General features: G+C 40.0%; 1 protein-coding gene across 1 annotated transcript; it reads left to right on the forward strand.

Moving 5' to 3' along the window:
- The first annotated feature begins 18,164 nt into the window (after positions 1-18,164).
- On the forward strand, positions 18,165-21,785 carry LOC108107626 (mucin-2). Its single transcript, XM_017215195.1, has 2 exons — positions 18,165-18,221; positions 18,356-21,785. The coding sequence occupies exons 1-2, from the start codon at positions 18,215-18,217 to the stop codon at positions 21,763-21,765; spliced, it is 3,417 nt and encodes a 1,138-aa protein (XP_017070684.1). The 5' UTR covers positions 18,165-18,214; the 3' UTR covers positions 21,766-21,785.
- The last annotated feature ends 3,038 nt before the right edge of the window (positions 21,786-24,823 follow it).

Raw genomic sequence — 24,823 nt, forward strand, 5'->3', positions numbered from 1 at the left:
ACTCGCATATTAAGTGGATTGATGTATTAATATTTAAACGGCGATTTGTGGTTTGTGGTTTGCGGTTAGCTAAAGCTGCTCGGGGATCTCGACTTGGGCCAGTGCTTAACCCTTGACCCTTTCACGAACATATGGCGGGCACTTGTGGGATAATGAGGCATCTGCATATCGATTGGACGAGCCATTCAACTAATCTTACCACTTTGTAGCATCTTTATTCCTTCTTCTTCTTACTACCAGTTTCCTTGATCTGGCCACATTAAAAGGCGACACGCATTGTGGAGTCCCGTGCAAACTTTGTGCGTGGCTCATAAATAAAACATAAAGTCTCCCGTTTTTTATTTTTATACATTCTATACGAGACTGCAGCCTCCGACAACTTTTCCGAGGTCGGCGAACATGCTTGGAAAATGTTTATAAAATGACGCAGAAAGCGTCCAAGTCATAAATAATGCGTTCGAGCTGGTGGAAACGGGGTATAAAGAAGGTGGTAGGCGAAGGAGGATATGCAGAGGAAGTTGAAGTGTCGCAGTAATTTGAAATTAGCACGCGTTTGACATGCAAATATCGGGAAACAAGTTGATACTGCTTCTCCCAGCTGGCAATTACAGCTACAGCAGACAACGTGGCGTATGCGCAATATGCTACCCATAAGTTGTTCCTTCGAGGGGAATCACTAGATGAGGGTCACTGTAAGATGTCCCTAATATTCCAGAGAGTGCTCTGCATACCAATGAGCTGGGAAACTTTAACTTGACTTTAGAGATCAATCTAAACTTTATTTCCCATTTTCCCATTATCCTTTCGTTGTTTACGGATGTCTTTGGCAAATAAATAAATTGCAGGTGATACGTGCACAATTATTTACAATTAATTACGTCTCTGATACAGCAACACCCTTCGTCCGTCTAGGATGCCAAAGGTCAATGTCCTCTCCCCCTTTTGATTATCTCACTCAAGTATGCTGCTTACCTAACCGCCCCCAATGCACAAACTCAATCGATTAACATTTAATTGCATTTGCGGCTGCCCGAATTTAGGGCCACACATTCCGTAATCGAAGTTATTGTTGGGCTCTCTGTGCCAGAAATCGTCGCATAATGCCCGATACCAGAGTGTATATATATTAGATGCGAGTCGCAGGCCGATAGTGCAGCTCATCAGGTGCAGGCCACTCATCAATGAACAATGAAATTAGGAGCTGCGACCAGGAACGTGCCCTTTCCTTCCTCCTAAGGACTTCCATCAATCAGGGAAGCACTCAAGTGGCCTCCTAAGCCGGAGGAATATTTAACCCGGATGTTAGGAGCAAGAAATCTCAATCCAAAGAATCGCAAATCCAAAAAAAGGAAGAGTCTGAAGGCGTTTTTTGTGGCTGCGGTCCTCCATTCCCAAATTCAGTGACAACAAGCAACAAACACTTCCGCATTTCACACGTTTTTCCCAGGCTTGAAGTTTCTAAGGGGAAAAGTGGGTTGAATTCCACAAATGTTGCGCCAAAAATAACATTTGAATACCAGAAAGGTTTTTATTCAGCCTCTTCCCAGACTAACGAGAATGGGGATGAGGAAAAAGGCTTGAGAAGTCGCAGTGAAATGGAAATGTAGACGACTCTATTTGGAGGCATTGGGAGGGGGAGTGTTTCTTCATTTGCGACTGAGTGGATAAGTGACACTTTTTTCGCAGTTGTTTCCACTCGCAGACAGCAAACAAACAAACAAAAACTGAACCAAAGTTCTGAATGATTTTTCTAAATTGCTCTGTTTGCTCTGCACTTTTTCCCTGTTCGGCAGTCTTTATTTTGTTACTGATCCGATTGAATATCGTTGGAACGCGTTACAGAACATTAATATTTGATTTTGTTGTTTATTTTTAATTTACTCGAAAGCAAATTTGTTTAGCAATGCCCAGCTCACATCCCTACTCACATGAGCAGCAGATGAAAGTCATTCTCCCCCTAGCACCGCCCATTAGTCCCCTTCAGCTGCCGTCTGATGCACTCCATTGATGGAAATCGATATTCGGATGAAGTCCTGCCACCGACACTGCACTCAAATCGACTTAAACCTAAAGGAGGAGTCGGAATACATCGCCCTGTTTTGTATTTCCAAAGATATACTCCATCCCTCTTTAACTTTTCCGTTCTAATGAGTTTCCTTGGAAATGCTAGAAGACTCTCTGATTCCCATTCACAAATCCTCCCAGTGTTGATTTATAAAGATCTGTTATTATTTATGCCCACAGTTAAGCAGCTTTCCACATGCCCATGCAAATGCGTAAATATCCTTTTTAGTCAAGGACCTTCCTCCTCGCAGATTTATGTACTCCAGATGCAGGGCCAAGGCAGAGGTTAGGGCAAAGCAAACTTCTTGACGCTTCTCAGACGAAAGCAAGTCCGAGTCAGAAAGGATTTGACCCATTTGTCCGCCGTCCAGCTGGCCAGTCGGAAATTCGTTTGTTTGCCCAGTAAAATGTATCTCGAAATACTTAAATTCCATTTCTATTTTTCATCATCATCTGCATCAGCCCGGAGCTTAAGAGCTCACATGGGGGGAGGGACAGGGAGGATCCTTCTTGGAATGTGCCAGCTGTTAATATTTTGACAATGATGCATAAGTCCTGGACGGCGACTCCTACTGCCAGACAGACAGTTGGCAAGATGAATGTCGACAGTCGGATGAAATCCGAATCCGAATTTCATATTCAGGCCAGGACTTCTAGGACTCGACCCTCAGCGCTGACGCATTCCTAGTGTTTTGCCAGTTATTGTTTTATTGTTGCCATCCTGCTGATGCCCTCGTTTAACTGGCACCTTCATTAGTTATTCAAAAATTGTCGAGGTCGGAAGAGAGATGGTCAGATGGAGGGGGGGCAGAGGTGGAGCCCAACTGGAGTCGTGTCAGGACGGATTGGGTTGTCCTGGGCCAGAAGCAAAGTGCACATGTGGATCTTGGTGAGTAACAGAATGACAAGGGGCAGAAATGGTGACCTGACCTTAAGAGGAAATTTGTGTTTTCAGTTTGCAGCAGTTGCTGACCATTCGGGTGGCTTTAAGAGCTTTCAGAGGAACCGATTCGATTGTGGTTCGCCTAATGATTTAATCTGATATAAGTCCAAGTTTTGAGAAGATGTTCCTCTAATAACCTCAATTTTCCATTGTTTCCTGATGGATTATTATAAATCCACAACCAATTGAATGGCTAAGACAATGAAGCCATTACCTCTTGCTCGAATCTCTTTGGCTAGCAGCCTTCAGGCATTTCGGTTGGATTATTTGCCCCTCACTCATTGTATTGAGTACAATCCTCATTTCCGATTAAATTTAACTGACATGGGTCGCGCTTTTACCTTCATCCGGTTTTCGTTATCCAACAAATGAGCGAATAATTGCGCGATACAAGTGAGTTACAGCGTTTTAAGCGCTCCAATTGCCAATGGCAGTGACAGCAATTGTTGTCCGGAGCGTGTTAATGAGTTGTTAAGTTCCCCGAAAGGGTCCGCCCACTCTTTCGACCCCGCCTGAACGCACCTTAACCCTTAGCCATTGTCTGGTGCTCAGCCAGCAGCGATAAATGTCAATTGCAGGACTCATTCTGAATCTGCATTGACTGGGAGAGATGACGTAGCGTGGCCTATTCAAAGTTCAAGACCCGCTGCGGCTCATTACATGTCCGAAATGCACTGGCGAACAGGAGGAGGATGATTCAGCTGGAGAGTGTGGACAAAGGACTCGCCAATGCAAACATTTGGGAGGATGTCGGTCTATGTATAGCAGAGGAGCACATGGAGGCTGACTGGCCAGGATGGTCAAGTGGGGGTCATAAATCGAGAGCGGCTAATGCCGGAGTGTGCACTTCATTCTGCCTGCTGTTGGCATTCATAGGCATCGGATCTGTCCCCTGGGAGACTCAATTTCGAATTCAAATTCAAATCCTAGTAAGTGGGGGATGCTTTTAAAGCGCTTTATTAATGTGGAAGGGGGCAGACAGAGGCCAAGTTCCCGAGTGAAACTTTCTCGCACTTCTGTCTGACTTTGGCCAGAATAAACGGTTTGGTCTCCCGGATTCTGGCTTTCCGCTTACCAAAACCTAAATACGATACAAACAGTATCAGAATGGGAAAAGAGGGGAAAGTTCATTGAAATTGACAGTTTCTGACCGTAACGAGAATTCTTTTTCAGTGGTTCTATATTCGGAGATCAAGGATTTCTTTGTAATGGAACTATAAGAATCAGTTCCATACAACAACCAGAAAGTGAAATTGAAACCTTTGGGTATATTCGGATGTTTGTTCTTGGGAAAGCCGAATGCAAATGGTGGAAGAGTCAAACCAAATTCCCAGGACAAACATCACGAACTGAGTAAAGTTCGGTTGGACAAACATCCCCGCTGCTTCTGACCCCTCCCCCCATTAGACACAATGTCAAGACGTCAAAGCAAATTGATTTATTGCCGCGCCAAAAGCCACAGGTGTCCATGTTCCAAGTCCTGTTCCCCTTGCCTCGAATCCCTTTGAAAATTGCCGTCCTCGGCTGTCCTTCCCCTTGACAGACATTGCGGTCGCCATCTGCGAAATCCTCGCGGCCTAATTTTCACTTTGTTGTCCTTCAATGGCCTCCTGAAAAGTCTTTGACCTTTGTGGTTGTTGTACCCGCTGAGAGGTCTCCTTTTCTCCTCTATCGATACCTATAAATCTTGGGCGGTGTTAGAATTCAATTTTTTCCCAAGTGCTTAGTTTAAGTGGGGGACTTCCTTCGTGTTCCACCTGCTAATTCGAATTTAATGGCTTCTGCTCAACATGACAAGCATTGCACGTGTCCTGTCTGCCAGGTGAGTGGCGACAGGTGAGCAGGATGAGGAGGAGTGCGGCTTGTTTGTGGTTCTTGCGAGAGTCCCTGTCCCGTTGACAGTTTAATTGAATCTAAATCCCGACTGTGCCCGAACAGAATGAGCAGAAAATATGTTTTTAATTTCATTGTTTGGTCTGCCCCACAAGAGATAAACAAGAAGATTTAGGTGGGCACAGGGGGATTTGGGAAATTTCCGCACATACCAACGATGAGACACATGAAAATGTCCAACGAATGTGGTAGAGTGCAGGCTGCATGTTTTCTCATACATAAAGAGCATAAGAGTATTATCATACTCCTTTTATTCCTTCCTATATCAGCTTTAAATTATACTATTTAAAAAGTAAAAAGTAACTTTAGGAGATAATTTTAACCCCTGACCCTTTTGCTTAAAATGATTTTTTATGTGTCTGAACCTAGAACTAAATAATTTCAACATTTCTGTGCTGTTCGTGACAGCGCAAGCTTCGATAACAACAGCCAAAGTGACATTTACATGCAGCTCTATATCTCGCATTTGTTTCACAGTTCAGAGATAAAAGCAAAAAAGAATAGAAATAAAATAATATTTTGTGAAATTGTTTACGTCTAACACAGTCTACCTTTGTATTACAAATAAATATTTTTTTACAGTTCGGTTCAACAAATTTATTGACATTAAAATCGCATTTGTCTTGCGGCTGTGTGAAATATGTCAAAAGTTTTGCTGCGGCTCAACTGCTTCTCCGAACGAAATAAATCTAAATTTTGGGTCTGGAAAAAGAAACGCATATGTGAAATCCGGACATGGGAGATTTATTGGAAACTCTGTAACATAAAACAGCTGAAACAACAAAGGGAAATCTTTGTCCTGCTCTGGTTACTTAATTTTCAATCTTCTCATTTTCATTCAATGATATCCTAAACATTTTTTACTTTATTTTGCGTACAATTTTGATCCATCAGAATTTTATCTATTGTGCCATGTTTCTCATTATAAATGCAAAATAATGAGCCTTCATACAATGTCAAAACTATCGATTTCCTGACACAAGAGCCGCGTACTGACTAATCAGGAATCAACACGGCAACAAAGTTGGTCAACTTTAAGCTAGAAAGAATAAATAATATTACAGAGATACACCTTTAAGCAGGGGCTGTTACTAGTTTAATCATTAGGTTAATTTTTATTAATGAAATTATATGTTATATGTACTATAAGGTAGTATTTCTTTCAGTGCCGCAAAACTGCCAACGTCAGTTGAAAGCAGCTACCAAAGCAGCAGCACAGAGCCGAACAGGATGGAACAGCATCTCCCCAGACGAGAGCCAAAAGGCCGATTGCACAATATACTCTCTGTTGGGCATCGAGAATGACACACTCCATGCCAGAGATACGTTGCACATCATTCTGGGTAATATCCTTATACCCAGCTTCCTACTATAGCCACACTCTATTTATGAAGCCACGAAGAGCGAAACTTTCGAGCCATAAATATGAATCCGCCAAGTCAAGGAACTTGGCGGATAGTTTCGTTTCGTTCTTATTGCCAGCGGCAATTATTATGAATTTATTGATTGCCCAATAATGGTCTGATGGAGGGTGCGGTTCCCGCTGACATGATATCCGGGGGGATCAGGGGGATCCACTCGACTCTCAAAAGCCACAGCTCTAGGCCACCGAAAATGCTTTTAATCTGATTGCAGGCCCTGGTCACGAAGTTGGCCCAGAGAAGGGGAAAAGATTACCATTGAATAAAAAATATTTATGCACTTGAATGGCGTTAGATAGATGGATGGTGGAGGATGGTTGGTCGCCAAGTCGGGCTCGCGCAAGCAAGTGAAAAACTTTACGGATTATAAATCAAAACTTTCAATTTTCTTTAGCCTCTCGCTTCAGGGTTGTCGCTCGCTGCCTTTGCTGACGGCAAACTTTTCTCCAGACACGGAAAAACTTCTCAGTAAAGAATATATATATCAATATATAAAAAATAAAGAATGTTCAAAGACATTGAAGGAAAGTCTAAACGAGTAAGTGAGAACAATTGATTGATTGACTGGCAGGTTTTTGTTGGGACCAAGAAATGGCATTGAAAGTGCAAATATGTTGCAACAAATGTAATTACAGTTTGGAAAGCAGTTAAATATTTTACTAAAAGTTATTTTTAGCAACATCTTCAACCCAATTCCTAGCTATCTTTTGGTCTTCTCAGCTTTCAACCTCAAGGCATTGCTGCTCATTTAAACATATCCTTAGAATTTAACCACAACCTTTGCACACAAAAACACATAAACAGAGAGAGAGAGAGGGATAGAAACAATGAAAATGTTTCATAAAATTACTTGTGAGCCTTTGAAGGTCCTGTTTTTGTGTTGTGGTGTGGTATGGCATTTCGCTCGAGATATCCTGCCATGGCATGGCCTTCGCTCGCCTTGGCGTAAAATGTAATCAAGAAAACATTTAAATGAATGGCAAATTCAAAATTGCATGCATATTTCATATGTGCAGCCACAAAATGCTCATGTAATTGCGCACAAGTTTCCCCCAAAGAGGATGACAAGGAGTTTCCCCCAAAATGGCTAAAAGGATGGGGGTCAGAGTTGGGGATTGCATAAATTCTGCACTTGCCTCATCAAAACTTTAGATGATGACAAGACGAGGAAAAGCTGCTTTCGAATGCCCAGGCATGCCTTGAAAATTTGCACATTGATTAGAAGCCGGAGGAAGTCATAATTAAACAACAACAACATCAAAGATGGGAAACTTTCCATAAGCGAAATTAACACATAATTTGTTTACCAAACACGTTGGTCCTATTTTGTGGGGGGTAAACTTGACCAGACCTCAGGCCAAGACCTTTGACTTGACTAATTGAAAATTCCAAGTGTCTCCTGATAATGTGGCAAGGCCCACAAGTTCCAGAATCTGCCTGCTGACTTCCACACATTAGTGTACAACTTTGGATTCTGAAGACTTCACCAATGGCAAGCAACCATCCTTATCAGTGATGTCAAGTAAGTTAAGTTTGATAAGGAATATAAGTTTTAAGTAGATTTTAATAAGAAATATGAAAGCTTAATAGGATCTTTGATATCATAAAAGGATTTATTATGATTTTAATTCCGCAAATAGTAAGAAACCTCTTTCTAACTTTATTAGTTACTTAACCAAAAAGGAGAATAATTACCCTTATTTTTGGAAATCATTTCCCTGTCCTGAAAGAATATAGTTGCCATCACTGATCCCTTAGTCACCCTGCCACATGGAGAGAACCTCAACCAGTGCAAGTCGTTAAAAAGTAAAAATCAATTTATGAGTAAACGTTAAGTGAAAAAGTTTTGCCATTAAAAGGCAGCGTAGTCGTAAAAGAGGTGGGCGAAACTTGACAGACCTTGGGCTCGAAAGGTGTTGAGAAGATAAATCAATTTGCTTGTTGCACAGTTGCCGCTTGCTGGTTGCTGGTTGCTGCTTGCCAGTTGCCAGTTGGCAGACCAACAAAAAGGTTTAATTAACGAACAAATGTCAACTGAAGCGGCGGCAACACTTAAGCCCAAGGAGCAGCAACTTTTGTCCGCAATTAGGGCTTGAATGAATGACAGTCTGAATGAATTACTAACTGACTGAAGTACTAACTGAGTAGTAGGGGTTGGCAGTGGAAAATGTGTGTGCATTTGCCAGCTGAACAAGCATTTGTGTGGCCAAGTGCTCGATTGTGTGTTAAGAGATTTCTCGAACTCAATTAAAGCCAAAATCTAACTTTAATTCATTGAGGACTTTGGTCAAGTAGGAGGACCAATTAAACAAAATAGATGTTAGTTTTACTTTCCTGTACTTCTTGTTAGGAGAAAAAATATATTCTTCAATCAAACCTTTAGTATTGTTGCTTTTATCATGTAGAACTGCAAGTTTTTCCAACAAAATTACATCAATTTCAGGACAATTGAAAGCCTTTCATTGTCATTGTCAAGCAAAAGTTCAAACCTAAAAATATATAACAGGAAAAGAGCAAATGGCATTTAGTTTTTCCCACTTAAGTGTTAGAAAATTCCAACGAAATTGAAACCAAAAGCCAACATCTAACAAACCGAAAGCGAATAAATTGTCACTTGCCAGTTGCTTGAATTGAAAGTGCAAATATTAACATTCAAAGCAAGCCAACACTTGTGGAATATATATATATATATTTGGACAGGAGTCTTCTTCTCCTTTAGAGCTCGTCGTTTTGGCCGGCTTACAACAATGTCCCAGTGTCAAGAGTATCCTTGAGTCCCCAGCAGCAGCTTCAATTCCCAGCGATGTTCGCACTCAATCTCTGCGTGCCTGCCGACTGCAGGCAGTCACTCCTCTTCAGAAATCAAAAGTTGAATGCGAAAGCAGGGCAAACAATGAGTGAGTGAGTGTTACCATTGCAAGTGCCAACGGCAGAGAGAGAAAATCTTACGATTTTACAATAATTTTGAACTATTTTCTAAGTATGGTTATAAAATGATTTAAACAAAGAATTTTCCGACCAGTTTGTTCTTGGACAAAGGTAAAGCAAGTACAAAGATAATGCAAAGTTTTATTTTTACAAATCTTTGATATATCTAAATAAATATAAGTATATTTTTCTATCTGTGCACGCACCGCAGGATATCAAATAATATTTGAACTGGCATCTCAGCCAGAGCGCCGGATGAACATTTTGCATTCGTGTTGACACAGGCCCGGGATTTCGCAGAGTCGAGTGTTAATCAAATTAGTAGCAGGTCAATGCAAATGGCAAACAGCAGATGGCAAATAGCAAATGCATGTGAGCTGTTTAAACCATGTCGCAATGCCAACGCTAAAATATCCTGGCCTAATATCCAAAAGGGAAACTCATTAGGCCCAAGCTCAAGTGCTTGAAACTTGGGCCTGCGGGAAGTATTTAGGACTAACTCCAGCCATTAAGGACCTTCTCCTACCATATCGCATTATAAATAATTAATTGTTATTTAAACTTATAATGTGTTAACCCTTTAAGGCATTTATTTTTTGGTGTTTATTAAATTAAGAGGGACAACTCGCTACTCGTTAATATCTCGGCTGGAACATAATCAAAATGGAAATTCAGCAGAAATCTTTAAGAGCCAATTAGCCAAATGTATCCCATGCTCAAAGTTCACATTTCGCATTGGAAATTAATTCAATTAACTCGATAATGAGTGTGTCACAGAATGCGGGATTGAGGGTGCAATTTTCAATTAACCCACGGCCGCCAGTTCAGAATTTTCTGCAACTAAAGCAAAACTGAGAGATATACTCGTATGGGGAAAAGATTATCACATTTTTGTGGGGGGGATTACTATGTTAGGTTGTGAGTAAAATTGAGAATTTCATTTCCATTAAGCAAAATGCTTTTGCCGTTCGGTCGTTGAGTAAATTTGCACTACCGAATGTATCCATGTATATAATTTTGGACAAAAAACGATTAAATTCAATGAATTGTTTATTTAGCAGGTGGCGCTGACTGAATAAACCCGCATATTCCAATTAACACGAAACGGCAAAAACAAATAAACGCCGAGAGTGGTAAAAATTGATATGGAAAAAATATATATATTTATGTCAACTTTAAGCCGATTAATGTCCAATGGAAAGCGAAACGCTGCGGCTACCTATTAAAATCAATTAAATTGCCAATGCCAATGCTAGGCAAAAGTGATTCCTGGGGGCGTTGGAAAATTTCATTTTAAATGCATTTATCCCAGTTGGGTAATAAATTTGCGTTAAATCAAAATGACATTTGTGTCCCTGAAATTGTTGTCTGTCATTAAAAAGTTCAATTATCAACCCCCCTGCCCCATCCACAAACAAGGATCGTAAATTCCTCAAATTACAAACTTTAAATTGAGTCATAAAATTGCACACAAAAGTGCTCGTAATATTATTTAATTGAAGGCTCACGTTCACGGTGCATATATCCATCTTTCGTCGGCATTAATCCCGGCAAATGAAATGCGATTAAAATACAATGCTCTGCCAAATACATATTTAATTAAAATTTCGTTTTTATTTGCGTATAAATTAAACAACATATGTAAGCGGAATGTGCCATGCAATTGGTGCCGACTCTTGTTTACATCTGCATTCAGATTTTAATTGACTTGGCAAATAATAAAGAAAATGCATTCACTTTTTTTGTACTGCGACTCGTTATAAATAATCGCAAACTGGGATTGTTTGGTTACTATAAATATATTTTAATTTAAACAGCGATTGAAAATATATATAAGTTGCAGAAAACTATTAAAAGGAATATTTTCAGTAACTTAAACTGAGAAAAGCGATTTTTACATGTGCGTAAGGCAAAATATTAAGGTGTTAGCCATAATCAGCTTAAAATTTCAGAAGTATTCCCATTTTGACCACGAAAATAAGCACTTAAAAACAAACTTAAAGAACAACCGCAAAGCACTTCCTTCTTAGTAAACTTTAATCAACGAAAAACCTTTTTTCCACACCCCATAAGCCAGGAAACCAGTAAACCAGGAAAGAGCAGAAAACTGAATAATCAAAATCATAAACATTTGCCTAAATGGTCTGAGGGCATAGCAAATTGCGACCATGGGCAGGAAGTAAAAACTAAAAACCATGAAGTGGTTGCCGAATAAAATATTAAGCATTAATATTCACACGCTTCGAAGGTTCATGATGGGGTCATGACCTGGAAATCGCCACCCGCAGCTCGATACCAATCCCAGCTGCTGGACGGCTGGTTGGTTGGCTGTTTGGCTGGTTGGCCTGACCTTTTTGGCAAAGTGAGCAGCAATAAAAGTTTAAATATAAGTGCCAACAAACCACAACAGCACTCATCACGCTCCAACGCCATCGTCAGCACCATCAGCAAATGGGGCAGGTGGAAGTGGGCCTTGATAAAACGGAAAACACTCCCAAAAAAATCACAAAAAAGATAACCAAAAAACAGGAAACCTCAAAGCAGACAAGCTAACAAGGATTAGAGGGAAATTTACTAAAGGCAGGTATTAGCCAAAAATATATTTTTTGCTCGTTTGCCCGGCGCTAAAGTTCCTTAATTGATTTAATAAAAAGCCAAACAAAGTGATTGAGTACTTTAAAAGTGAATTTTCAGCTAAATTGGTAACCTTTAATTAGTCTAATCTAGGACTGGGCAAAGTTAATATGCAAATTAAATTAAAAAAACACTCCCAAAAAAATCACAAAAAAGATAACCAAAAAAACAGGAAACCTCAAAGCAGACAAGCTAACAAGGATTAGAGGGAAATTTACTATAGGCAGGTATTAGCCAAAAATGTATTTTTTCAGTTTTTTGCTCGTTTGCCCGGCGCTAAAGTTCCTTAATTGATTTAATAAAAAGCCAAACAAAGTGATTGAGTACTTTAAAAGTGAATTTTCAGCTAAATTGGTAACCTTTAATTAGTCTAATCTAGGACTGGGCAAAGTTAATATGCAAATTATTTTCTAATCTGACACTCGATAATTTGTTTATGAATGCAGTGGCACGAAAGTGTTAAACATTTTCTATAATCTGATTATAAATGTAAATTGTTTTTATGCTTAATGCAATAATGAAATGTGTGGAGGCTTTAAGTCTTGTTAAGCCTGATATTTCCAAAGGGATTTCGGGCAAAAAAATGGTAAAATTAAAGTTTAACAGCTTAAAAATAAAATGTATTTTCAACAAAGCTTTGTTAATTAGCCTGTTATTTCCAAAACTTGCTACATTAGCTTTGAAAAACTCAGATAAAGCGATGAAAAAATGTTATTCCACTCGCCTTTGTGTCGCTTTTTGTGCAATTTTCCAGCATTGTGCGGGGTTAAAGAGTAGAAGTAATAATACTCAAATAAAACATTTACAGGCACAGACGACGAAAAACTGTAAATGACATGCCAAGGGGTTGGAAAACTCGAGGTGGGGAAGAGCGGAAAACTGCGGTTGGACCACAAAAACAGAGCACACTCCTCTCGTTGCTATCGTCTCCTGTCGTTTGTCGTTTGCTCGAGTCAAGTGGAGTTGAAGGAGCTGCAAGTGCACTTCATTTCGTTGCCCTCCCCCCTCTCGGCACTTCAGAATCCCCCGACCTTTTTCAAACCCCTTTGGAATCCCCTTTCATAGACCCCTTTTGAACCCTCTATCTGTCTCTTTCGGCAGCAGTTGCCTCATAAATTGAAACCGAAAAAATTCGCTTGTGCCAGGCACTTGGAAAGAAGACTGCCTACAGCAAATAGATAAAGACAGCATCTAAGAGGGGAGAGGTAAAAGAGAGGGGGAGGTGCAACAGAAGAAGTGCACTTGAAGAAAGTTGTCTCTAAATAAGCTTAAAATAAATATTTTTATTAAAGGAACTCAATATCTTATAATTCCACAGAAATATTTGTAACTAATACATAAAATTCTGTATCTTTTTTACGAAGCTTTAAAGAAGGATTAGACACTTTCACTAAACTAAGCATATTTATTAATATTTTCTGAGATACACAAACACATTTCTCTCAGTGCATGAGTGTGCTGAAAATCGGTTTTCAGGTGGCAGCAACATTTAGTTCACTTTACCTATTTCCTCCCCGTTTTCCGGTGATCCGCTCCACTTCACTCCATTCGACAAAACAACAAAAACCGCAAATGCGACAAAAGCAGAATGCAATTCGCACTTGAAACTCTGTGGCACCAACAACAACAGCCATGGCAACAACAACAATAACGCCAGAATGCAAAGGAAAGATCCTTGCCAGAGCGAGATGGAGACAACAAGCATACTTTTGTGGCAGAAACAAAAAAAAAAAACTTCCCGCGGTTGCTTTTCCACTTTTCTTTTTCTCAGCAGAAAACTGCTGCCACTTCGTTTTTCTTTTTGTTTTTGTTGTTGTTGTTGTTGCCTCCCAATTTGCTGCAGAAAATGAAAATTTAAATTTTTAACCAACGCCGAGCAGGCTGGCCAGAAAGTTTTGCTGCCACAGTTTTTGCTGGCGCTGTCGCTGCTGCTGCAGCTGGGAAATTTCACACATTTCCCACAGCGCATTTTCGCAACCTGTTTTTTGTTTTCATTTTATTTTTTTTTTTGTCAACGTCAAGCTGTTTGAGAGAGTGATGAATGGATGGAGACCTCTCGCAGTCACTTTAATTTAACATAATGAAAAGGGAAAACGGAAAACCGGGAAAACCGAATGAAGTGTGATTGAAGCTCCGTGTTGAGAAGCTTCCTGGGGCAGGTCTTTGGTTTGGTTTTGTTTCACTTTGCTTACGAGCTAACAACAATCATCAGCACAGTATGCCCCCGGAGCCAAGGAATGCACATCCGACACCGTGTATCCTGGCCACTTTCCCCGCCCGCTTTCCCAGACTCTGCCGTGCTGTCAGCATGCAACAAATGCCTCGAGTGCATAACAGCCTGCCAGGCGGTACACGGTGAGAAAGAAAAGTGTACAGAAAGAGAGAAAAAATCCTCATTATTTATAATAATTATTCTAATAACTAAAACTAAATTTAAATAAAATGTGTTTTAGATTATGTAAAATTATATTTAAATATTGAAACAACCAAAGAATTTCCCTCTGTGCAGGCTCTCTAAGCTCTGGATTTCACCCTGACTCCGGCATAAATCATGGCTGGCATTTGCATGTCCCGCAAGCTCCTCCTACTGCATGCAGCTAATCTTCGTCCTGGCCAAGTGGCAAGTGCATCCTTTGTATGCCTTTCATGTACTTGCTCAATTAAAAAATTGCTCCAGTTTGGGGGGGAAATTCGGGTTCGCCTTGTCGGGCAATTAATATGTTTGGTCTCCGGTAGAGAAAGCATTTTTAATTGCATTTTCACACGAAATGCCGCAATTTCAGCCTTTGCCTCAGCTTTTCACACCTATAAATATGTAAATTTTTGCTTTCACTGCAGGTGAAAGACATAACCTGGGTTATATCTACTACCTAGATAATTTTAATTGCCGCTGCATTTGTGGGTCTATCTAAGCTGACCCTCATTCGAAGTAAAATTTACGTATTCTGGGGTAGAGAGAAATCTAAAAAGATATTAGGTAGAGCTAAGTTCTAGGACCTTTTGCTTTCGGTCTCAGCTGAAGAGCAACTGATTTCTTATTTGGCTAAATAGAATAAAATTTGCCTCGTTTCAGCCGCTCAAAAAGCCGACGATGAAATTCTCCCTTTGAAATGAGACGCAGGCGCGGACTCCAACTTCGAAAACCGAGAGAATCTCTACAAAAATGTTAGAAAAGCTCAGTAAGAGATTTATGACTTGCAATAGTCTAATATTGCACCATATTGATGAAAAATTTGATGATTTATTAACAAAAAATATTTAATTAAGACTTTGGTTAGGGAAAACTTGTTTTTTTTTTAAAATGTCCACAAACCCTGACGAAGATTTCGACTATTTTGGTAATCTAATATTATATAAATATTTTAAAATATGAAATATAAAAAGGCAATTTAATATTTTTGAATATTACCAAAATTAACTAAGAGGACACACAGATAAATCCACTGCCTAGTTTCGGTTTTCCAATTAAAATGCATTTTGATCCTCCTAACACATTCTGCAATTCAATATACCAACTTTCCCTGCGGCTTAAAAATATTTACACGCCACACAGCTTTTACTCAATTAGTTTTATATATTGGTAAAACTTTTAGGTCATGAATTCATGAAATATATGAATTTCTTTACTTTCTTTTCTAGCTCTTTCTTTCCTTTTTCAATTTGCATTCCATCTCAACCATATAAAAATATTTTCATTAGAAAAATAAATCTCAACGTTTATTCACAGCCACAAGAAGAGATAAAAATTCCTCAATCTGGATAGGGTAAAAAAATATTTTTAATTTTGCTGATTGTAGTTGCCTATAACAACAACAACAACAATATGTACAGCTACAAAGGTAAACGAAGAAATTCTTATCATCAAGCGTTGCAAAAATGTGTGCAATTAAAAACTCTCAGCATGCAACAGCCAAAAAAATACAAAAAAAAGAATATACAAAAAATAAGAAACAAGTAGAAAGAAAGACTTTGGGGCAAGACCAGCAAAACATGTAAATTCAGCAAAACAAACGTAAGAGAAATTAAAAGAAGCCCAAAGCAGGAATCATTGGATTTTAATTAACATTGGGAAAAAATGGGATAGGGGCAGAGATACCGGAAACAAAGCCAAAGGACCTTTGGCATTGCTAAAAAAGTAGATACACATATTATGTGCACTTTGTGATTTCGATGTTTGTTTGTCTTTTTAGTTCCTCTGTGACTTTGGCTCTTGGTTTGTAGTCAATGATTTTGGCCTCTCACTGCCTGATTGCATTTTTGTGGAATTTTCCTTCACCTGATTTTAAAGTCAGCGGTAATCAGAAAAGGCATTTGATTCTTTGGCAGCTTAAGTTGGGAAATGGTTTGTAAATGCATAAAAATAAAAGATTCTAAATTTAATTGACAAAATTCTTGTAAAAAACATTAATTTTGCTTCCACTTTTACTTTTTGCCTTCAATATTCTTTAAAAAAAACGGCCCCTCTGATCGTTTTTCAACGTTTTTCTATAAGCATCACAGGGGCTTACTTAAAATCTCTGGATGCTGGAAAAACTCACGAGTGCCGCTAGACTCGGCAATGAATCAAGGCCCCCAGGATGCATTGCGGCACATACAATCCCCTATCAGCCCGTCGAGAATCCTTTCCAGTCGCTAGCGACACACGCACCGGGTCAATTTCATGCAACACAAACAAGAAGGGGACTACGGGTCGACGGGGCAGGGGCTAAGAACAGCTTTCTTGCATGGAGGACACGTTTTCACTCGTTTTTCCATGATTTCCCATCGCTTTTCCCCAGCTTTTCCCTTTGAAAGGCAGCCAGGCGGGCAGAAAGAGCGAGCAGGTGCTCAGCTGTAACTAAACGTCCGTTTTAACATTGCCACCTGATGGTCCTGGTCCTTACTTTCTGGATTTTGGATGGGGTTGGGGCATGTGGCGAATGTCAGTTGCTGGTCACGTCGGATGCTGGGGCATAATTGATAGTTCAATCTGTTGCAGATCAAACGCTTGACAGCAGCCAACAGATCAAGCTGAAAAATTGCCCAAGACCAAGTTTGGCCAAAACGAGAGAGGGGTTAACATTTGATTATGGGTATCTTTAGCTCGCCTTTTGTTGCGTTCAATTTAAATAAAGGTCGAGGTTGAGGTCATGCTTAAACTAGTTAAGATAATCTTAGATATATATATTAAATAAGATTAAAATATTGTAAATTAAATAGACTTTAAAAGGAAAGAAACTTATTCAAAACAAAGTCTTCTAAAGAACTCTTTAAAAATCCGCACTCATTTTTCCTTTATGCAACTTCATATTTATTTTAATGGCTTTGGCCTTTCAGGCTGCACTTTATATTTGCCAAGTTCGTGAGCGTTTGTCAACTGAATGGCGCCTGAGGGAGGCGAGGAATACAGCTTAGCCAGACGCTGGCATAAAAACATCAGCTTTCAGCCAAATAGATTTTTATGCTTTTAAGTAATTTGCCACACAAATTGAAAATCCCCAACTGCAGCTTGCATTTATTTCTCCATCTAAAGCTAGAACTTTCTCTAATCTCTATATATTTATTTGCAAATAAATATACTTTTGTATACATTTTTATGCTGGCTCTTTTTGTTTGCCACTCATGTTCTGTTGCTTAATTTTAATGGCTTGTTGCGCATTAAGCTTCTAGCTCCATTTATGTTTATGTTCGCATTTTTATTTGTGTAATTTACGCGACGAGTGCTGATCATAAATTGCGACACGAACTCCGGTGTCGGAAAGGTCACGTTGGCTCATTAAAGTCCCAACAAAAGCAGGAACTCGAACAAGAGCAATAAGTGTAATAACAAGAGTAATAAGAGTCACAAAGGGGGCGCATACACTCAACACATGCGAACAGGATAAAATGATTTACCTTCCGAATGAAAGAATATAAAATGACAATCATTTTCAAAGCGAAACGTGTCTGGAAAGGTCTAAAGAAATGTCTGTCTGTTTTCTGCAAACAAAACTATGACGTCAAGATTAGATTTCTCTACGTAATTGGTTTATCAATCAACGTCTCCACCTACGCACGTGTTGATATACCATAGTATTTAAACTAAATAATTCATAACTTATAGATAACGAAAATTCACACACAATCAATGATTAATAATGAAAGGCCACCAAAAACGATTTCTAATGAATTTCAAGAAATTTCTAATTAAATCTAATCAAGATGTCATTAATACAAACCAACCACATATCATATCAGAAAAACAGCTCTAGATATAGACAAGCTGGCGGGCCAAGTTAAGTTAGTTTGAATTTAACAGCGGAAGAGGAAAGACTTCTAAAAAATACTTTAAAATTTGGAAAGAAAAATTGTTATGCCAGGTAAAGTTTTTGATTTTGTAACAACATTTAACATAGAAAGTAATAGGTAAACCATTAAATTGGCTTAGCTATCTTTCAAAGCATCATGAAGTGGAGTAATTAATTCTAATCTTTTGAGTTCTAATTTCTTTCAGCTAAGACCTCGAACCTCTTGCCAGGGCTTCTGCTGGTTATAGCCTTCTTCTGGAGCTGGCAGTTGAATGTCTTGGCCCTGCCGAGAGCCGAACCTCGCCATGAAACTTGCAACAATGAGCAGCGATACGAGAACCAGGTGATGTGCGATGGGAAGCAATTTGGAGCTTTGGTCCCCTATCCGGATAATTGTAGTTTATTCCTGGTCTGCGATTGCCTATATCCAACGGTAAAGAACTGCCCAGCAAATCTCTGGTGGGACAACGATACTCAGCTGTGTAATTACCCCCAAGCTGTGGATTGCATTTACTATACGATCGAAACGCCGCGACCTACAGAAGGAACTACCAAAATCACAACAGAACCAACACCCAGCACGGAAAAGTTGACGACGGAAAGTTCTTCGTCTACTACTGGAAGTACTCCTCCAACTTCCAGTTGGGATCCACCACCGGCACCTCCTGGAATTTCTGAGGATTACTGCCGTAACTTTGAGCATGGTTCGGTACACTACTATCCCTATGATTGCCAGGCCTATATAAACTGCACTAATGGCTGGCCAGTGCTGCAATATTGTATTGAGGATAAACTCTTTAATGTATTCCTTGGCATCTGCGATACTCCCGATGAAGTGGAATGTGAGGTAGTGCCCCTGCCCACAACCACAACAGAAATACCAAAAACTTCCACCACCGAGGAGGATGTAGAATGTGGACCAACTCCAGAGGGAATAGAGGAGGATTATTGTATGACATTGGCCAATGGATTCTATCAGTATCCCTACGATTGCAAAGGGTACTTGGAATGTAGAAATGGCTGCACGGATTTGGATTACTGCCAGCCGGATAAGCTCTTTAATGACTGGCTGCACATCTGCGATACTCCAAACTCGGTTTGGTGTAATCCCAAACCTTTTCCCACGACTCCACGAACAACCGATAAGCCGACCACTCCTCCAGTCACTACAACTCCCTTCGATCCCACCACTTTTTCTACTGAAAGTACTACCAGTACAACAGAAGCGATTACCACGACCACACCTGGACTTCCCTCAGATGTTGATCCAAATGATTGTAAGGGTAAGCCAGATGGCACTATTTTCGCTTACATTGGAAATTGCTCGGAGTACTTGATTTGTAAAGACGATCAAGTGCAAATGGGTCATTGCCCGCCCTCTACGCTCTTCAATCCCGATTGGCTGGTCTGCGATGATCCAGATGATGTTGTCTGTCTTGGAGATCGTACCACCACACCGATTCCAACCACCCCACCAACCACAACCACTGAGAAGACTACTCCAACAACCACCACAGAAGCAACAACTTTGGGACCTGATCAGCTTTGCCACGATCAAGAGGTGGGAGCTTCCTTTCCTTATGTGCAAGATTGCAGCCAATATTATCTCTGCTTGGGCAATGGAAAATGGGCTCTGGCACCTTGCATATATGGCAGCTATTTCGATCCAACGACAGGACAGTGCGGACCTAATGTGTCACCCGATGCTTGTAAAGCCTCACAGGCTACCACCACCACAACCACTACAGAAACTACAACAACCGAAAAGGTTACCACACCGAAAACCACAACTAAGGAACCTTCAACCACTACGAGTACAACCACAACTCCTTCTGCAACCACTGGAATATGTGGTGGTCGGAATGAGAACGAGAATATAGCTTACCCCAAAAACTGCAACAAGTACATTGTGTGCGTTTCTCCAATCCCCATAGCCTTCTTCTGTCCGGATGACACATTCTTCAGTTCAAAGTTACAGAAGTGCATCGAGAGTTGGGAAGAGAGTGATTGTGAGGGAGATCAGAGCACTACGACTATAGAACCAGGCTATACCAGACCTCCCCCTGAACCCACCATGTGCACAAATAGCAGTCGGGATACTTTCCCATATCCGGATAACTGTCAATGGTTCATACGCTGTGTGGATGATTATATTTACATGATGGACGTCTGTAATTGCGGGGAGTACTACGATCCTATAACGGAAAAATGTGGAGCAGATGTCCCATCAGATGCCTGTCGTTGGGATTATACATCAACCACTTCCACTACCAGTGAGCCGACCACAACCACAGCTGTCACTAGGCCACCACCACAAAAAGGACCCTGTGATGATGTCGAGGATGGTGCTTTGGTCCCCTATCCAAACGATTGCTCCAAATATATTAAGTGCGATAGACCCATTGCGGTAGCCTTCGATTGTGATGAGGGAGATGAGTTTAGTGTGGAGCTGGGAATGTGTGTGGATGCTTCGCTGGCCAATTGTTCGATTACCACCACGGCTAAGCCATCAGATACGACGACGACACCAAATGACGGGGAGCCTTCATCAACCACTTCTCAACTAACAACTGAGTCCTCTACTATATCAACACCCCTACCGACGACTGAGCCATCTACAGCAGCTTCTACAGAATCATCTACAGAATCTTCTACAGAATCTTCTACTGTATCATCCACAGAATCATCTACAGAATCATCTACAGACTCATCTACAGTCTCATCAACAGATTTAACTACAGAATTATCTACCACATCATCTACTGAACCTCCAACAGAATCAACAACTGAATCATCGACAGCCATTTCTACAACAACAGAGCCAGAATCTTCCACAACAGAAAAGGAAACATCTACCTCGGAAGCAACTACCACAGCTAAACCTTCGGGAGGAGTATGTGAAGGCAAGACAGACGACTCCTTGGTTCCGTATCCGAAAAACTGCAGCAAGTATATAAAGTGCCAATATCCGATACCCGTTGGTTATGATTGTCCAGATGGCTTGGAATTTAGTCCCACGGAACTAACTTGCATGGATCCTGAATTAGCTGGTTGTAGTCCAAAGATAACCACACCCGGTCCGACAACATTGACCACAGAAACGTCTACCACTGAAGAGCCTACAACTACACCATTGTCTACAATTTCAACAACTCCCGTGACAACAGAATCAACAACAACCACCACGGAATCAACAACGGTTTCAACCACACCCGTGACAACCACCACAGAATCCACCACAATTTCAACAACACCCCCGACAACCACCACAGAATCAACAACCGTTTCAACAACGCCCGTACCAACCACTACAGAATCCACAACAATTACAACAACGCCAGTGACAACTACCACAGAATCAACAACAACAAAATACACCACCGTTTCTACAACAACTGTGGCACCCCCCACAACTCTGGATCCCTATACCCCCAATATTTGTTGTGGTCAGCGTTTGGGAACTCTGCTGCCCTACCCCAATGATTGCAGTCGTTATGTCGTTTGTGATTATCCAATTCCATATGCGGTGGTTTGCGAGGAGGGAACAGTTTTCGATGAGAAGCTTCTCCAATGCACAGCTATGACCAGTGAAAGGTGTCTGTACGTGGATTATTAAACATATGATTTAATAAAGCTAAAAGCAAAGCAATACTAAGTTAACTATTTCCTTTTTACCCTCAAAATCAATTGTGTAAATGCACAAATGCTCAGTAATTGAGAATCGCTTAATGTATTCCTTTCATCCTTCACTTCTAAGGCTTTGTAAGTCCTTTTTAAGTGTTCAACTTTTTTCACATATACTTGGTTGCAGTATCAATTACATGCAAACCCTTTTTCCGTAATTTGTCGCAACAAAATGAAAACCAAACCAGCAAGAGAAAAAAAGATAATTTACCACTTAACACAGTAAACTCCCCTGACAGGTAACAAGCCGATTGGAATTGTAGAGCCTCCTGGCGAAAGGATTGCCAATGAAGACCCTCAAGGGGCCTCAAGCACGGGACAGGATTTTTAGCAACAGGCTAAAAGCAATTTCCCCATGACAATGCCAACGTCTAATATCTGCTCGCTTACAAGTTTCAGCCATTTATCGTAGTTTGATACCGCCTTTCGTGCCCCAAAGCTCAAAGCCCCCGGAAACTCGTCTAATCAGATTTGGGGTTGGCCACATAAAAACACAATTGCCATGGAATTATCCTTGGAGTGTGAGGTGGCAGCCAGCACATATACAACTTGGGGGGTAAATATAACAAGCACAAGGATAAGTTGTTCAGCTTTGTTGTTATATGGCTGTTGGTGCTGAAGAAATCGAAGAAAAGAAAGCAAGTTATGTATGTGAGTAGCAATGACAGTAACGACACAAAATGAACACAATTCGAGCAAATTGTTTGGCAATAATGTTAACTTAATGCGTTCCATTTGTCGCACTTCAATCGATAGACACGCGCGAAGGCCCTCCTTCAAGTGATTTGTAACGCTTTGATAGCTCCCCAGGATAAACAGGATTTGTGCTTGTGTCTACAGGGATAATCAAGGAGAGGAGACCACAAAATTGAGCAACAAGTCACAAGAATTTTATTTAATTGAAAATGAGACTTTCCTTTGAGACAAGATTAAATGACTTTAAACTGTGATTTTCTTATTAAATGCTCGTAAATTAAATGCTGATTGGCTGGGTGTCCTGAAAAACTGAATCTCGATGCCAAGCAGGGCAATAAAAAAACAATTTCGCCTAGATTTGCCTAGCTGGGCTTAGTTGAATCACAGCCAAAAGTCAAGTGGTGCCAAAAAATGTTGAACAGGCAATATCCGTTAAGTGAGACACTCTTTTCTAGAAGAAACTTTTATAGAATATTTGTAATACATTGAATGATCCCACAAGATCTCTGACTTATAAGATTTTATTAACTTACTATTTTTAAAAATTATATTTGTTGGCGAGACAACTTTTTCAACTTAAAAGTATTCCCTGAAGGCACCAAAACCCACATTTGGCAAAAGGCCAAACCATTCCAAAAGCTCATAAATGTACCATTTAGTGTATGCATAATCTGTGCCAAGAATGCAGTAGAATTACAATTTTATAGTGAAAGTTTTCGGGGGCATAAACAACACTTAAAACTAATTACAGGTAGGAATTCCCCAACTAATTGCCCAACGAAGCCAACCTAATGGACGGCTACAGGGAAAACTTACCGAAAACTCTCAACTTGCAACGATATCCAGACATAACTAACAATTATCAAAATCTCAAAGCGTTGCAGTTGAAGGAGAGACAAATCGCAACGAAAACATTTTCGAAGCACTCGACACATGCTGGTTTATCAAATTGCCATTCCCCAAACTGTGGCAATCCCTTTACCCTTCGTTGGCATTTTGGAGCTGCATGGGTTTTAGCTTATGAAACTTGGCTTTTGCGCATATTAATGTGCAATTCCATCCATTTATGTAAAATGTATTTTATGTTTCCCGCGAGAATTTAACTCCATGTTGCATGCCCCACTAGTTAGACAGACAGCCAAAGTTTTGGCCCTTCTCTGTTTTGCTTATGCTGTATTAAATGGCATTTTGAATATAGAGAAAAAATTCACTTGCGAATATTGTTAACTTTGAAATATTTACATTCGCAAAAATTTCATAAAAAGCTTATACAATATAAATGGGTATGGAAAGGCCGGAAAAATGGTTTACTCGTGTCTATGAAAACATAATCAAATGCTATGGCCAGTTAGGGGCAAGCGCTGAGTTTTTTTTAGACGGATGGGGGAAAATGCACTTAACTGTTAGTTTGGCTTTTGGTTTTGAGTTCAGTGAACTGAAAACTTTGTTGGGATTTTAAATAAATATTTTTGCTTATTGTTAAATGTTTTTATTTAAGAACGTAGGCAAATGGTCTAGAAATAATCGATGTTTTATGGGTAATTTTAAATTATGTTGGATTTTATGGGTATTTATTTATAAAGATTTATAAAGATAAAAGGAAGATAAAGTTCTAAGTTGCTTTCCATAAATATAGGATAAACTTCTAACCAGCTTCTAACTTCAGTCAAGAAGAAGTTATGATGACATTTAAGCCCAGATTGATCGAATTTCCAAAACTGAAGGCATCGTAAAATACTTGACCAATTATTTGGCAAACTTTCTTTGGACTTTTGGAACAACTTCACCTGCAGGTTATCCACACTCTTACACCAGATACCCACAGCAATCCAACCACTTAAGATAAAGCTCAACCTTTCTGAAAACTCCACCCACTTTGAGTGTGATAACAGCATGTAAGCGTTGTCATAACACGATCCGGTCATATAAAAACAAAATTTGCACAAATTTAATGCCTCCGAGGCAGACGTTTAGCTTTTTATGGCCCGGCCCTTGAAGGACCTCATCCACAGCATTCATATTCATAAAAGGCAGCGTCTCATCATTATTTGTCATGGGTGCATGTAAACAAGTCAACAAAAAAGAAAGCGAAAGACAAAAATCATGACTCACGCATAAAATTTTATGAACTGAAGGGGACGAGAAAAAAGGATACCATGGCATTGCGTATACGCAACGTGGAGTGATGGTTTGTGGCTTAATTAAAAGTCAGCGTGTGGTTTCAATATAATTTATAGAGTTTATAGAGTTCAGACTAACTCGCATTCAATAAATGGAATTAAATTAAAAAATAA

Source organism: Drosophila eugracilis, unplaced genomic scaffold (assembly GCF_018153835.1).
Source record: "Drosophila eugracilis isolate 14026-0451.02 unplaced genomic scaffold, ASM1815383v1 contig_2088, whole genome shotgun sequence".
In the NCBI taxonomy this organism is placed as follows: Eukaryota; Metazoa; Arthropoda; class Insecta; order Diptera; family Drosophilidae; genus Drosophila; species Drosophila eugracilis.